The following is a 16472-nucleotide window of genomic DNA, read 5'->3' as shown; positions in this document are numbered from 1 at the left end:
TAGGAGCGTCACTGCCAAGGCCTACTGAACCATTCTGGAAGACCTGATTCAAACATTGTACCCTGAAGGGGGTGCCGCTGATGCCGTCTATCAGCATGATAATGCATCAATACAGAATGCTTTGATGAACATGAATGTGAAGTTGAACATCTCCTATGGCCTACACAGTCACTAGATCTAAATGTTTTTGATCCACTTCGGGCGTATTTTGGAGGAACAAGCCAGAAAATGTTTTCCTCCACCAGCATCACATAGTGACCTGGTCACTGTCCTGGAAGAGGAATGGCTCAAAATCCCTCTAGCCACTGTGCAGGACTTGTATCTGTGATTCCCAAGACAAATTGATGCTGTATTGGCTGAAAAAGAAGGCCCTGGCCTACACCATACTAATAAATTATTGAGGTCTAAAACCAGATGTTTCAGTTTCATTGTCCCACCCCTGTAGAAATAACTATTATTGTTAAATACGGTATGTGGTACACAGGCACCCCCTAATGGTTAAACCAAGAACTGAACCTCTTAAAGCCATATTCTATCTATCTATCTGCTGTTTTTTTTCTGGCATATAATTACAAAATAATGTTAAAAATATATGTATAAATAAAAAAATCATAGAAAGAAAAGATCATTGAAAAAAAATAACATTTGTATAACAAGTTGTACTTCCATCCAGCCCAAGGAACTTAAATGGGCTGAGGAAGTCCATGCCCTGCTGCGGCTGAAATGAGCTCTCCTCTGCTGGAAGACCCTCATCTGTTCTCTCCCCTGAAGGAGGACGTCACGCCAATCAAGAAGCTTGTGGCTTTAAAGGGCAGCAAACTCGGATGAGAACTCTGTATGTACACAGATAACAGAGGAACGGAATACTCTGGGACTGGTGGTAAATCACACTTTTATTATCAGCTTACTTAGTCGCTGGATTTGTACAAAGATCAAATAATGCATTACAAGACCAGACCATTGGACATTTTTATACGCACACAAAATCAGACATAAGGATCGTAGCAGGGCAGCTATGCAAACCTTGAGCAGACGACAACAGACCGGATAAACAGGGCCATGTAATGTGGTTTCAGAAAAGCATTAGCAACACACACACACACACACACACACACAGAGGCACAATTCACTAGCACACCAGGTGGCGGAGTTACAGCAACTACAACATGTCAGGACTAAAGAATCACCTCTTCGTTACTAAGTTCACAGTTGACCAACTATGGTGTAGGTCATGGATTGTAAGCTTTCTTATCCAACATTATAATCAACAGTCAGGATTGGCTTTGCCTCTGATTCGGTCAGTCCTGAATCATCAGTGGCTTCTTCAGGAAGCTGTAGTGAGAGCTTTTGATTGTACAGCATGCTGAAGACTAGAGCAGCACACAGCAAGTTTTTAAATGTCACTTCGAGCTCGATGCAGATTTATCTACCAAAAGATCTTCAGAAATTCTGGTTATGACTGCGTGAAAAGTCATCGTTTTTAGAAAGCAATGTTCAAGACTGGAGGCACTTGAGAAATAAAGGAATACTACATCAGATTAAGGCACCACAAACAACAGTTACAACGCATCTTTGGAACAACAAAATTGACACACTTCAGGTTTACACACATAATACATTTTAGTTTTAAATCTGTCTATGTTTTGGGCCGCATCACCTCCCTTTCAATTAATTGCCGTTTTAGACAATGAAATATTCTTTTGCATTTCGTGGTAAATTTTATAAAATACATAACATTATAATTGTTCTGGAAACAATATTGCACAGGTTACTGCTACGAAGGTGAGGAAGGGGATGCTTTCCACTTACATCTGTCTGTCTATCTATCACAAAGTTGGTGGATGGGGGGGAAACAAAACTCTCATTAAACCATTTAGATAAACTGGGAAAGTCTTTATATTTGTTTTAAAAAATGAACATTTAATGACATTTTAGCATTTTTTTTACTATAATAATATACTATGGGATTCTTAAACAATGGATGGTTGACAGTAAATGCAAGTAAAAAAAAAAAATCATATTTCAAGTATACACTGTTCTGTGTTACATCATGTAAAAGTACATTCAAATGCTTTTATGTTTCAATCAGACACAATCACACACAGCAGCTTTAAACACTGGGACATCCTTCAAATCAGCTCTTTATGACTGATAAACGCCACTTCTTTATACTACCAGACAAAGCCAGTCTGTACTAATTGTCGTTTGACATTGTCATGGATGGCATGCTGAGAATCAAGAGTAAATTTGACATGAACAGCCTCTGCTTCTCTCATGAATGATATAGTGAATTGTGCTGAAGCTAATACAGCTTCTGTGTTGTGATGTAGAGAAGATATTCTCTGTCACAGATTACAACAGAATGCATCGCCAAATGCGAATCTAATCTCTGTAATGTTGTTTCAATATTTTGGAAGGTTAATTAATGAGTTCCTGAGAACAGCACCTGAAATTAGCAGAGGTAATCAATAAGACTGGTGATAAACACAACAACTTACGCAATGAATGGTTGTGGATTGTCGCCTAGTTTGTGAACACTTTGACAGGGCAATTCCCACATTAACAATTAGTAACTACTCATTATGCCATAATAATCACTTGGTTAATTTTTAACAATGACTGAGCAATTGTGTGTCAAATCTCAACTAAGTAACTCGGCCACACACCCAGGCAGTTGTGGCTGTGATTAGATGACTGAACGCCACAGTCAACAGGCCAGGTCACAGAGAACAGGTTGTAAAAGTGGGAGGGGCTTTAGCTATGTGGGAGGAGCCCCTTCTTGTAGGCGACCACTCCTGCGGCTGTGGCCAGAGCCAGGAAGGAGGACACGCCCATAAACGTGAGAAACCCTCCAACGGATGGCAAGTTTCTTTCCCAGAATGTGGTGACAAACGGCCGGGCTGGGACATCCTGAGGAAAGGGTTTAGAGTATACTTGTTCAAGATCCCAAAGAGGTTTTTCTTTAAATTTATGGCATATATTTTCAAATTAATTAATATCTGTTTAACACAGCCATAATATGTTTGTATACATTTGGTCCAATATGTGCTGTAGAAAATGCTACATGGTTTAACAGAAATTCAATGAAAAAATTGTTAAATATAAATTTATGGCATATAGAAAATGTTTCTTAAAATTAAAAAAGTGAATTTCATACCAGTGATTCAGGCTCTGACTGCCAGATCTGACTCGCATGGAGTTTTCCCAGTGCACACAAAATCTGGGAGAATAAAGCATTTAGTATTTTGAGTTTTTCAGCAACGTTTACAATTAAGGCATTTAGGTTAGTACAATTTTTGTTGAAAGAATTTAACACTTTTATCGAGCAAGGTTGTAATAACAATAACATCTAGAACTAATAAAACAAGCCAACACAATATTTATGGAGAATAAAGCTTTGTTGATGAATGTGTAGAAAACAGTGGGATTCAATGTGGGATTCAAACTGAACATGCTCATGAAAGTCAATAAACTTGAGGATGTTGAAACGGGAAATTTGGGTTGAACAATTTAGATCTCAGTAACTAAACCCTAATGGCTAAGAACCCACCTCTCTAGTGGCTCTCTCGCCCGCCTGCACAGCCCCCTCCATGTAACCGCTCCACTCTGTGGACGTTTCAGTTCCTGCAAAGTACAGCCTGCCCACAGGCTCCCGCAGGACCCTGAAATGGAGAGAAACATCTTCTCATGTTGATTTTTTTTCTTTAGTCAGTCTAGTATAATGCGGTATCAGAGATGCTCCATCTGGAGGTACGGTACACTAACCTGCCATACTGTGTCATGATACCAGGGGGAAAGTAGGCGGTGTAGCAGCCACCAGAGTATTCCTCCTCACACCAGTTTTTCTCCTCATAGTGCACAGGCTGAGAAAGAAAGACCCCCATGAAAAGTAAGCATCAAAAAATGATGAGACTAAAGGATGATTTCTGGTCATGGAGACTCACATGTAGCGCTTCCTCTGAGCCGAGCACACGAGAATAAATCTCACAGATCCTTCTCTTTCTGAAATGTTTGACAACATTCTGGTAAGAATAATCATTTCAGCAAAGTATAGTGACATGAACTAATATGAAAACAGACATTTCTACCTCTCATCTTTCGTCAGGCCTGCTAGTTTCCTGGATTTTCGTGCCAGGATGAAACTGCAAAAGAGAAAAAACCAGCTTACGGTTCTGTCACCTCAGGCATCTCATTTATTTTGTGAGCAGTTTACGACTTTACGTTCATCCTACAGTAGAAAGCTCATCGCTTTATTTACCCCATTATAGCAGGCACAGACCCATCAGGCTTAGTGTCGTCAAGCGTGAGACCAATAGGCGCTTCCTCCTCCTCGATCACCATGCTGCCACAGTATCCTGAAAAATCAAAACAGCCATGTGTAGCCAGTGTTAATTTAGTATTATTTATATACGATTATATTTTGAATGAGCTTTTATTTTTATATTTTCAGTTTTCATTTGAATAATTATGTCCTTTTGTCTTTTTTTTACTTTTTCAATGTATCTTTCCTTTATACTTAAAGTTTTAGTAATTTTAGCACTTCAACTGTTATTTCAGTAGGTTGCCAAGTCAACGTTTTTCATCTAAAATTTATATATTTTATTTAGCTTTATTTCATTTAAAGAAAATTATTTTTCATAGTTTTAAGTTTTAAAACTGTGTGTAGCCACTTCAGTCCCACTCAGATTGTTTTAAGGGTGTGTTCACACTTGTCAGGTTTGGTTCGTTTAAAACCAACTCTGTTGCGATTGCTCTGTTAGTGCGGTTCATTTGATTAAGTGTGTACACTGCCATGCAAACCCTGGTGCGCACCAAACAAGCAAAACAAAACCCTAAAAAGGCTTCTAAACAAACTCTGGTGAGATTCGACAGAAATATAAATCACAACGCGGACCAAAGACATCTAAACGAACCAAAAACACCATAAAAAGTACAGAATGCTGGAGGACAGAAACGTCTCGGTTACGGATGTAACCCTCGTTCCCTGAGTAGGGAACGGAGACGTTCCGTCGGATGACGACGAATGGGGTTTCGCTTAGAAAGCCAATCGACTTCGAGTACTACAAAACGAGCCAATGGCAAAGAAATGCCATGGGTCTGCGGAATTTGCATAGCGTAACTCCGCCTCACCTCGTGGGTATTTAAGGAGAACGCTGGCAGCAAATAGGCATGTTTTCTTCGCTGAGGAGCCAAGACTGAGCTCAGGCGATCCCCGCGGTACAGCGGAAGTGGCAGGCAGACGGAACGTCTCCGTTCCCTACTCAGGGAACGAGGGTTACATCCGTAACCGAGACGGTCCCTTTCGTTGTCACTCCGAGTTCCGTCGGATGACGACGAATGGGGATACCAGTCTAATCACGCCACTTCTCAGCTGTCTTCCAGTGCCCTGCGTAAATCTGAGATCCCTGTCGTGAGACTAGCACGGACGAAGGACTCCTATTTAGCACAGGAATACCAAGGTACACTGGGGAGCATATCCCAGATTTTAGGGAAGTATGCAATTACTGCCAACCCAGAGGGGGGGGACTTAAGAATACACATATGACCCGAGGGATGCATATGGGGAATCACTGGGGTGTCCAGCCGCAGGTGGAATATTTCAACCCCAGGGGTGGCAAGGTGGCTTGCCGAGGGAAAGACACATGCTCAGAGAGGCTTACAGTGGAAATACACATGTGGGGGTAGCTCAGAGGAGGTACCATGCACACGGAAGGCACCTAGCCGACGCGCAGGCAATAGACACTGGCGCCAGCGTCAGCAGTGCTGGAGGAGCTCAGGGCTTTCGGGGAAGCTCACCTGAGGAGAAGATCGCACGTATCCAGTCCGAGGAGTGGCATGGCGAGCAAGCGAAGACACCTAACGGATCCCATGTTAGCTTGAAAAAGACAGTACACGGGAGGAGACTGGCTCCACTCGGAGATTGTAAAATCTGGCGAATGTGTTAGGTGTCGCCCAGCCTGCAGCTCTGCAGATGTCTGTTAGCGAGGCGCCATGCGCTAAAGCCCAAGAGGACGCGACACTCCGGATGGAGTGGGCGGTCACACCAAGGGGGCACGGTCGACCTTGCTGCTGGTATGCCAAAGCAATGGCGTCCACTATCCAGTGAGACAACCTTTGCTTGGAGAGAGCCTTTCCCTTCAGCTTCCCACCATAACAGACAAAGAGCTGGTCTGAGGTCCTGAAACACTGCGTTCTGCCTACATAGATGCGAAGAGCACGTACTGGACAGAGCAGTGCCAAGGCTGGGTCTGCCTCCTCCGGGGGCAGCGCTTGCAGGTTCACCACCTGGTCCCGGAAGGGAGCTGTAGGAACCTTGGGCACATATCCAGGCCGGGGTCTCAGGATCACGTGAGAGTCACCCGGCCCGAATTCCAAGCACGCTTCGTCAACGGAGAATGCGTGCAGGTCCCCTACCCTCTTGATGGAGGCCAATGCAGTCAGAAGCGCTGTCTTCATTGACAGGAAGTTAAGCTCGACTGACTGCAAAGGCTCAAAGGGAGCGCTGCGCAGGGCAGTTAAGACCACTGCGAGGTCCCAAGAGGGTACGAGAGGAGGGCGAGGAGGATTCAGTCTCCTTGCTCCCCTCAGGAACCTGATGATCAGGTCATGCTTCCCCACCGACTTACCTTCTATCGGGTCATGATGTGCGGCAATAGCGGCAACATAGACCTTGAGGGTGGAGGGAGACAGCCTTCGCTCCAACCCTTCTTGAAGAAAGGAAAGCAGGACACTGATCGAACATCTCCGGGGGTCTTCTCGGTGAGAAGAGCACCAGTTGACGAAGAGGTTCCACTTCAACGCATAGACGTGTCTCGTGGACGACGCTCTAGCGGAAGTGATGGTAGCCACCACCGCTGGTGGTAGGGTACTCAAACCTGCCTTGTCCCGTCCAGGAGCCACACGTGGAGGTTCCAAAGATCGGGACGAGGGTGCCACAGGGTGCCCCGTCCCTGAGAAAGGAGGTCCTTCCTCAGAGGAATCGGCCAAGGAGGTGATGTCGCGAGGAGTATGAGTTCGGAGAACCAGGTCCGGGTGGGCCAGTACGGCGCGACCAGAGTGACCTGCTCCTCGTCCTCCCTGACCTTGCGCAGGAATTGCGCAAGAAGGCTCACTGGGGGAAACGCATACTTGCGGCCCTGCGGCCAGCTGTGCGCCAGTGCATCTGTGCCGAGCGTGCCCTCGGTCAGGGAATAATACAGGGCGCAATGGGTCGAGTCGTGAGAGGCAAACAGATCTATCTGTGCGTCCCCGAACTGGTCCCAAATCAGCTGAACCGACTGGGGATGGAGTCGCCAATCTCCCGGGAGTGGCTGAAGCCGTGAGAGCTCGTCGGCTGCACAGTTCAGGGCTCCGGGGATATAAATGGCACGAAGCGACCTCAGATGCTTCTGACTCCATAAGAGGAGGTGGCGGGCGAGTTGCGACATACGGCGGGAGCGCAGACCACCTTGACGGTTGATGTACGCTACGGTCGCGGTATTGTCTGAACGGACTAGTACATGCTGGCCCCTGAGCACGGCTCGGAAGCGGCGCAAGGCGAGCTGTACAGCCAGCAACTCGAGGCAATTGACGTGCCATAGGCGGTGGGGTCCTGTCCAGGAGCCAGCGGCAGCACGTCCATTGCACATGGCACCCCAGCCCGTGGTAGAGGCATCTGTCGTTACGACAATATGCCGGGAAGCTCGTTCCAGGGGCTCTCCGGCCCGTAGAAAACTGAGGTTCGACCACGGGGTGAAGGTCTGACGGCAGGTCGGAGTAACTGGTACTCGGAGAGTGCCGTGTTGCCATGCCCACCTCGGGACTCGGTCGCGAAGCCAAAGCTGAAGCGGTCTCATATGAAGTAATCCGAGCGGTGTTGCCACGGCTGCGGATGCCATATGCCCCAGGAGCCTCTGAAAAAGTTTCAGTGGAACCGCACTCTTGCCCTCGAACTGTCTCAGGCAAGTCAGCAGTGACTGCGCGCGCTCGCTCGTAAGCTGCGCGGACATGGCGACCGAGTCGATCTCCATATCGAGAAAAGAGATCCTCTGCACGGGGCAAAGTTTGCTCTTCTCCCAGTTGACCCGAAGGCCCAGACGGGCTACATGGCGGAGCACCAAGTCCCTGTGTTCGCAAAGCTGATCTCGAGAGTGAGCTAGAATTAGCCAGTCGTCGAGGTAATTCAGAATGCGAACCCCGTGTTCCCGGGGAGACTCAGACCCACCTTGTGATTCCGCGATAGACATCGCGTCCTCCTCTGGAGCGCCAAAGGAAACCCGCGGGACACCCGAAGATGATCCCGCCGGAATCCCCCGAGCACTCACGGGTTGCAACACTGGAGAGGGTGCGGCTGGGCACGGACTGATAGTCGGCGCTTGGTTCCAAACCGTCACCCTCAGATCACCCTGGCCACCAGCCGAAGTACTAGCTCTATTTCTAGAGTCAGTAGATCGGGGTGTGGATGAGGGGGCTCTCACTCTTGCGAGATCACTGAGTCTTGATCGTAGTGCTGCGATGGTCATGTTCCCGCAGAGAGAACATGAGTCATCCACGAGCGCTGCTCTAGCGTGATCAATGCCCAAACACACTATGCAACGCTCGTGCCCATCAGAGTCGGCAACGAGTCTACCGCAACCAGAAGTGCACGGGCGAGGCATCTTTAAAAAGACGTGCCGCGTGCAAGCTCTTTTGTGAGAGGAAAGAAACTCTGACTGTGTTGAAGCGCCCGGGGAGAAACACACTCGCTGTCAAACCACAGACAGATAAGCAGGAAGTGCGCGCTCGCCGGAGATCGCCGTCACACCAACACCAGAGAATCTCGCTCGTCTTGAAGAACTGACAGTACAGGAATGGCTTGTGGAACGAAGGATCACCTTGGCTCCGAAGCGAAAACATGCCTATTTGCTGCCAGCGTTCTCCTTAAATACCCACGAGGTGAGGCGGAGTTACGCTATGCAAATTCCGCAGACCCATGGCATTTCTTTGCCATTGGCTCGTTTTGTAGTACTCGAAGTCGATTGGCTTTCTAAGCGAAACCCCATTCGTCGTCATCCGACGGAACTCGGAGTGACAACGAAAGGGAACTTGTTTTTTTCTCTTCATAGGAACTTTGTTGCCCATTACAGTTCAGTACAGGTGTCAGAAACGCCGTCTTCCTGCAGCAAATCTTCGTTTGTGTACAACGGAGGAATTCCTGCCGCTGTTTTGACTCCTTTACACATTTTAAAAACTCTTCACGATTTCTTAGCTGGTCAAAATACCATCATAGGTACACACATACAACGAGCGCATTTAGCCCAGAACACAGCATAGTTTTGGATGTTCGTGAAGTCTGTCGCAAAATACGTTTTTTTTTTAAAATTATCTTTAGGTTCCTTTAAAATGACAGTGTAAACACTAAGTGAACCAGGACTAAATGTATTATTTTCTTTTTTTGGTCCAGACCAAAAGAACCGAACTACAAGTGTGAACACACCCTTCAACTGCTTTTAAGTGATTTCATTTAATGGAAAATAGGCAAGAGGTACAGACCCTTCTGCCTCCAGAAATTCTCTTTGTAGTACACCATGCATTTGATGACTGAGCCCATAGGCACTCTATGAATGAGCTGGTTCCTCAGAGGGGGTAATTCAGGGTTGAAATGGATCTTCAAGTTCAGCCCAGGTGGTATGGCAAGTATGACATATTTGGCCTACAAGAACAGAGAAAGAAAGAAAAGCCATAAAAAACAACCTTTTTACAAATATAAGTGATTTCAGATAGTTTAGTGTTAAAAGGACTGTTGAAGTAATAGGTGGCAGGATCAAACCCCATAAATCATCAACAACGTACTTAAAGTCGGCATGAAATGGAAGTTGTGATTGTCTTTTTGTCCCCTATTGTAAGATATATCCAAGTGAAACGGCTTCTTGAACAAGAAAAAATTTAGGGCGGGACTTGATTTTGTCCATCCGGAATTGATTGGCTTGTTGTGATTGGATGATCTCATGTGAGTGACAGGCTGTCCCGCCCTCATGCCAGTAAACATGTCATCAGAGAAGAGAAGAGAAGAGAAAAGAAGAGACGTCATTACAAGATAGAGGGGAAGTTATTTTGATTAAATATTACAAGTGAAAATAAATAATAATAATAATAATGTGCACGAAAAATAAACACAGCAAAAAAATAAAAAATAAGAATGGTCCATTTTGATTTCATGGTGACTTTAAAGCTGCCGTAGGGACTTTGCCGTAGAGACTGCACATAAAATGTCCTTTCTATCTGAAAGCTTTCTCTGATATCACACCTGTCTTTGTGACTCTGTATATAACAAAAAGAGTTTTATTTTGCTTTAATGGTTCTCTTACGAGAGGTTCTCTCGTATTGCTTAAGCTAGCTTACGCTGCGGGAAAGATTCATCTTTGCTGAGATATTGAAGCCAAAAAATTATTTCATAATTTGTATCCATTGACAACGCAGTTCCTCTGCGGCAGACCTAGAGCAGGCTAGCTAGCAGCTCATTGGTTCGCTCAGAGAGAACTGCTTAAGCCTATGGGAGAGCGGGGCTGAACCCGCTTCCAATGAGAGGCGCCCGCGCGCTCATTGCGTCATGGCCCGCCAGAATGGGCGTGGCTATGGTGTATATAACAGTCTCTCCCAGGCTTATATGTTGATTCATTTCATCTTCAGCGAGCTACACGCTTCTGCTGTCCTGAGAAAAGCCGCCGTCGTGGAAAAAGGCACCTTCTAGCGAGCATCTGGGAGTCTGAGGAAGCCGGCCGTCTTCGCCACCTGATTTTGGCCCAATCACGGACGGAGCTTCTGTCGCACTGCGCAGTTCTCCTCGACCATCTGAAAACGCTGGGCCTCTCTGTCAACTGGACAAAGAGCTCCCTTCAACCCAGTCAATCGATTTCCTTTCTAGGAATAGATTTGAACTCGGTCACGATGACGGCTCGCCTGTCTACACAGCGCGCGCGCAGTGTACAGCGACTGGCCGCCTCGTTTCAGATGGGCACCCGCTCACCTCTGAAAACTTTTCAGAGGATGCTGGGTTACATGGCCTCAGCCTCCGCTGTGCTTCAGCTGGGCCTTCTGCACATGCGTCCGCTTCAGCTTTGGTTAAACAGCCGTGTACCCCACCGCGCGTGGAACACGGGCCGCCAGCTGATCAGAGTTACGCAGACATGTCTCACGGCGCTGCAGCCATGGACAGTAGCAGAATGGTTTCGACAGGGCGTCACGATGGGGACCTTTTCTCGCCGAAAAGTCATCTCGACAGATGCATCCAACACGGGTTGGGGTGCAGTCTGCGAGGGCTCACCGGCCTTCGGCCATTGGTCGACACAGGAAAGCCCCTTACACATAAACTGTCTGGAAATGCTTGCGGTCGAGAACGCGCTTTCGCGCTTCCTCTCGCTCATTCGGGGACACCACGTCCTGATCCGTTCGGACAACATGGCTGTGGTCTCCTATCTCAACCGTCAGGGCGGTGTCAGGTCCAGGAATCTCTTCCTACTGACACACCGCATTTTAGTTTGGTCTCAGAGCCGCCTGCTCTCGCTCAGAGCGACGCATGTGCCGGGCCATCTGAACGACGGTCCAGACATACTGTCCAGGAACCTCATCTCCTCAGGAGAATGGTCCCTGAACACACAAACGGTCCAAATACTGTGGCGGCTATTCGGCAGAGCAGAGGTGGACCTCTTCGCGTCAGAAGAGAACGCTCACTGCCCAATATTTTTCTCAAGGAGCGAGGACGCGCTAGCCCAGGAATGGCCTCGCCGCCCGCTCTATGCATTCCCTCCGATCGCTCTGCTACCACAGGTAATTCAGAGGATCAGGGACACACGCCACTCGGTGCTCCTCATAGCCCCGCGTTGGGAGAGTCAGAATTGGGTTCCGGAGCTCACTCAGCTGTCGCAGACAGCCCCGTGGCCCATCCCAGTCAGAGCAGATCTCCTCTCTCAGGCTCGCGGCACGATCTGGCACCCCCATCCACGGCGCTGGGCGCTACATGCATGGGTGATCAACGACTATTCGTTGATTTGCCAGAAGGAGTAAGAAACACTATCATACAGGCTAGAGCACCTTCCACGAGAAGGCTCTATGCGTCTAAATGGTCTGTGTTCTCAAAATGGTGCACCGACAAACATCTGGACCCACGGTCATGCGAGGTGCCGTCTTTGCTTGTTTTCCTTCAAGAGATGCTGGACAAGGGCAGGTCCCCCTCCACTCTCAAGGTTTACGTGGCAGCCGTCGCGGCGTTCTCTGAACCCCGACGCGCTCAGTCCCTGGGCAAAGACGAGTTAGTCATCCGCTTCCTCAGGGGAGCTAAGAGGATGAACCCTCCGCGCCCCCCTTCGGTTCCTATCTGGGATCTTTCTATAGTTCTCGAAGCTATGAAAGCACCCCCGTTCGAACCGCTCGAGTCTGTGGACCTAAAATACCTCTCGCTCAAAACCTTTTTTCTGACGGCTCTGTCCTCAGTAAAACGCGTGGGGGATCTTCACGCGCTCTCATCCAGCGCCGCGTGTCTCGAGTTTGGTCCGAATGATTCTGTTGTCATTCTCAAACCTAGACATGGCTATGTCCCGAAGGCGATTGGTACCCCGTTCAGGGCTCAGATTATTTCCCTATCGGCTCTGCCTTCATCCGATAGTGAGCGCGACGCCAATCTCCTCTGCCCGGTGCGGGCTCTGAGATTGTACACTACGCGCGCTGCCGCGTTCAGACGCGCTGAGCAGCTTTTCGTGTCGTTTGGGGGGCGCACCAAAGGTCTGGCCGCCTCTAAACAGACACTGTCTAGATGGATAGTAGACGCTATCGCCTCTGCTTACGCATCTAAATGCCTGCCCTGCCCTCTGGGCATCAGGACGCACTCCACTAGAGGCATGGCCTCATCGTGGGCATGGTCCTGTGGAATTTCCATTCATGACATTTGTGTGGCCGCGGGATGGGCCTCCCCGTCCACTTTTGTCAGATTTTACAACTTGGAAGTTCCCGCCTTGCAGGCAAAATTACTAGCTGTCTAAACGACCAGCTCCCTAAGAAGCTGCATTACTGGGAGTCCCTCACACAACCGGTTCGCCCCTTGTGCTCTCCTTAAATGCTTATACACTTCATGTGCCCGCTCTGCCGGCCTCATACATGCTTATGTATACACTTCATGTGCCCGCTCTGCCGGCCTCATAATACATTCACTCCACGTTAAAAATCCCCCGGTATCACCCTGGGATTCATGAGTGGATTCATAGCGCGCACGGCGTTGACCAGGTGTTCCCGCAGCGTAAGCTAGCTTACGCAATACGAGAGAACCTCTCGTAAGAGAACGAATCGGTTACCTAACGTAACCTCGGTTCTCTCTAGAAGAGGGAACGAGTATTGCGTTCCCGGCCGTGCTTGCGCTACTAGCGTTTCGCTTCACGCTGAAATAAATCAACATATAAGCCTGGGAGAGACTGTTATATACACCATAGCCACGCCCATTCTGGCGGGCCATGACGCAATGAGCGCGCGGGCGCCTCTCATTGGAAGCGGGTTCAGCCCCGCTCTCCCATAGGCTTAAGCAGTTCTCTCTGAGCGAACCAATGAGCTGCTAGCTAGCCTGCTCTAGGTCTGCCGCAGAGGAACTGCGTTGTCAATGGATACAAATTATGAAATAATTTTTTGGCTTCAATATCTCAGCAAAGATGAATCTTTCCCGCAGCGTAAGCTAGCTTACGCAATACTCGTTCCCTCTTCTAGAGAGAACCGAGGTTACGTTAGGTAACCGATTCGATTTACAGTCTCAAAACCTAAAAAAAAAGGTAAAATTTTTAATTAATAATTTCACAACAAATTTGCTGAAAATTCAGCCTTGCCATCACAGTAATAAATGGCATATTAAAATATATTAAATGGAAACCAGTTATTTTAAAATTGTAATAATATTACACAATATCACTGATTTTACTGTGTTTTTGACCAGATTAATGCAGACTAGGGGCCGGTTTCACAAAGATAGACTTTGACTATGGCTTAGATATAGTAGATAGTCAGACTTCAGATAGACATCTAAGTCAGACCGTTGCAAAAAGCACTTAAGACTCTGACTATCTTAAGTAGGACTACACTGCAATGCATTCTGGGTAAAATAAGACACTTTTCAAAACAAAAACATGGCGGATCGAGTAAGCGCATTCAACCGCTCAGTGCAGTTTACCCCAGCGGAAGATATGTGTTTGTTGGAGGAGTATAACAGTCACAAGGACATTTTACTTGGGAAATTTAGCGGAGAATGTAGTAACAAGAAGAAATGTTTAATTTGAAAAGGGCCATTTTCCCTTTTCTTTCGGCTGTTTGTAATGTAACTGATTGTTACTGCTGGATGCCAAGGTAACAGAGTCTTAGACCTAAGTTAGCCTGGGGGAAGCTGTCTAATTTTTTTGGTCTAAATTAAGTCAGTCTTTATTTTTGTGAAACAGTCTAACTTGCATTAGACTAGTCTATGAGCAAATTTTAGACTTGTCTAACACTATAGACCTTATGCACCAGAGAAACGAGGGCGCCGCCATCTTTAGAATATTGTCTTTGAACTTCCGTTTTTGCGGTTGCTCTGTATATTTCTATGGCATCGCTGTCCAGGAGTAATTAGCTGGTGAAGTTGATTTACCGGTACTTATTGTAGAGTTAACGAAAGTTATCATGAGCATTGTAATGTTTATGATAAGCATTGTAAAGCATATCTTAACAAATGGACCTTGGGAATTTTTTTTTAATGAGCCGTTCATTCATAACTAGGCAAGATCGCTGTGAAAATACAGACCGGAAGTCAAAAGACAATGAGCTCAGCGCGGAAAAGGGGCGTGGCTACATAAGGTCTATAGACCGGTCTAAAATAGCTTTGTGAAACTGGCCCTTGGTGAGCATAAAATACTTTTTTTTACATTAAAAAAACCTTATCCACCCCAACATTTTGAACTGTAGTGTATAAGTTTTAGATATATGGATATATTGTTGAATATAGTCGTTCCAGTGTCCCCCCACTGTTCCTCCCCAGAAGGTTAAGCAGCTCTACAGCAGCCTTTAATAAGCTTTCAGCTCAGGAAAGAGGATGTGGCCAGGACAGGGGGATGAAGAGCAGCTTACTGATAACAATCCACCAAGCTTACACACATGGTGATACATACTTCAAAGTGGGACATTTGTCCTTCAAATTAGCCGATTTAGCTAATTTGAGATGTAAGATACTGCCTACTCAGAAGGAACTTCATCACTGGTTACTGACCTCATAGACTAACATACTACACTACTACCATTTCTGCAGTATCATGTATATTGTGTGTATTATACAAATTTTGTATACATGCACAAAATAAGGGGTGACGCACTACTTATTTGGAATACTGTATACCACAATGCAATGTAATTGAGTTGATCTTCCATTTCCATGTAACAAATTTGATCGCATAGCAAAAGTTAAGACAATAAAATGTTGTATGCACAGTCTGGGGTCTGTAAGATTTTTTTATTTTTTTTAATGTGCTTGTCAATGCTGCATTTATTTGACACAGTAAAAACAGTAATATTGTAAAATTGTATTACAATTTAAAATAACTTTTTACTATTTTAATATATTTTAAAGGGATAGTTCACCCAAAAGTTAATGACTCACCCTCATGCTGTTCCAAAACCCGTAAGACTTTCGTTCATCTTCGGAAGACAAATAAAGATCTTTTTGATGAAATCTGAGAGATTTCTATCCCTCCATTGACAGCTACGTAACTGACACTTTGACGCTTCAAAAAGTTCATAAAGAAATCGTAAAACGAATCCATTTGAATTAAGCTGTTTAGTCCAAATTTTACGATCGCTTTATATCATGAACAGATTGAATTTAGGCTTTTATTCACATTGATGCACGAGAACAAAACTCTTGCTCTCGCTCAAACATGCAAACATGCAAACATGCTTACTCTCGCTCAAACATGCTACGCAACACACGAGACTGAAGCTCATTGGTTCCTGCAGAAGCTCAAACGTGATGCGTAACACACGAGAATGAACCTTATTGGTTCTCGCACGTCAAGCAAACATGCTTGAGCTTCCGTTTACCACAACTGATGTGTGCGTTGATGAATGTTTATATGTGAATAAAAGCGTAAATTCAATCTATTCATTATATAAAGCGATCGTGTATCTTCAGAACATTTGGGACTAAACCACTCAATTCATATGGATTCGTTTTACGTTCTCTTTAAGAACTTTTTAAAGCATCGAAGTTTCAGTTGAGTAGCTGTCAATGGAGGGACAGAAAGCACAGATTTCATCAAAAAATATCTTAATTTGTGTTCCGAAGATGAACGAAAGTATTAAGGGTTTGGAACGACATGAGGGTGAGTAATTAAAGGGGTAGTTCACCCAAAAATGAAAATTAGCCTGAAGCCATCCTAGCTGTATATGACATTCTTCTTTCAGACGAATACAATCAGAGTTATATTAAAAAATGTCCTGGCTCTTCCAAGCTTTATAAT

The 16472-nt window shown here is 46.1% G+C and overlaps 1 protein-coding gene across 1 annotated transcript in view; it reads right to left on the bottom strand.

Annotated features, from left to right (window-relative positions):
• Positions 1-2598: 2598 nt before the first annotated feature.
• mao (monoamine oxidase) overlaps positions 2599-16472 on the bottom strand; it is a 42297-nt gene continuing 28423 nt past the window's right edge. The window contains exons 8-15 of the mRNA XM_056232963.1: positions 9511-9670; positions 4259-4355; positions 4089-4142; positions 3945-4002; positions 3766-3863; positions 3551-3662; positions 3158-3220; positions 2599-2910 (exon numbers count right to left, since the gene is read on the bottom strand). Coding sequence (XP_056088938.1) covers positions 2755-2910; positions 3158-3220; positions 3551-3662; positions 3766-3863; positions 3945-4002; positions 4089-4142; positions 4259-4355; positions 9511-9670 — 798 coding nt within the window. The 3' untranslated portion in view covers positions 2599-2754. The remainder of the gene's footprint in view (positions 2911-3157; positions 3221-3550; positions 3663-3765; positions 3864-3944; positions 4003-4088; positions 4143-4258; positions 4356-9510; positions 9671-16472) is intronic.

Source organism: Rhinichthys klamathensis, unplaced genomic scaffold, assembly GCF_029890125.1.
Source record: "Rhinichthys klamathensis goyatoka isolate OS25496 unplaced genomic scaffold, OSU_Roscu_1.1 h1tg000358l_1, whole genome shotgun sequence".
NCBI lineage: Eukaryota > Metazoa > Chordata > Actinopteri > Cypriniformes > Leuciscidae > Rhinichthys > Rhinichthys klamathensis.
This window is presented reverse-complemented; position numbering and strand designations above follow the sequence as displayed.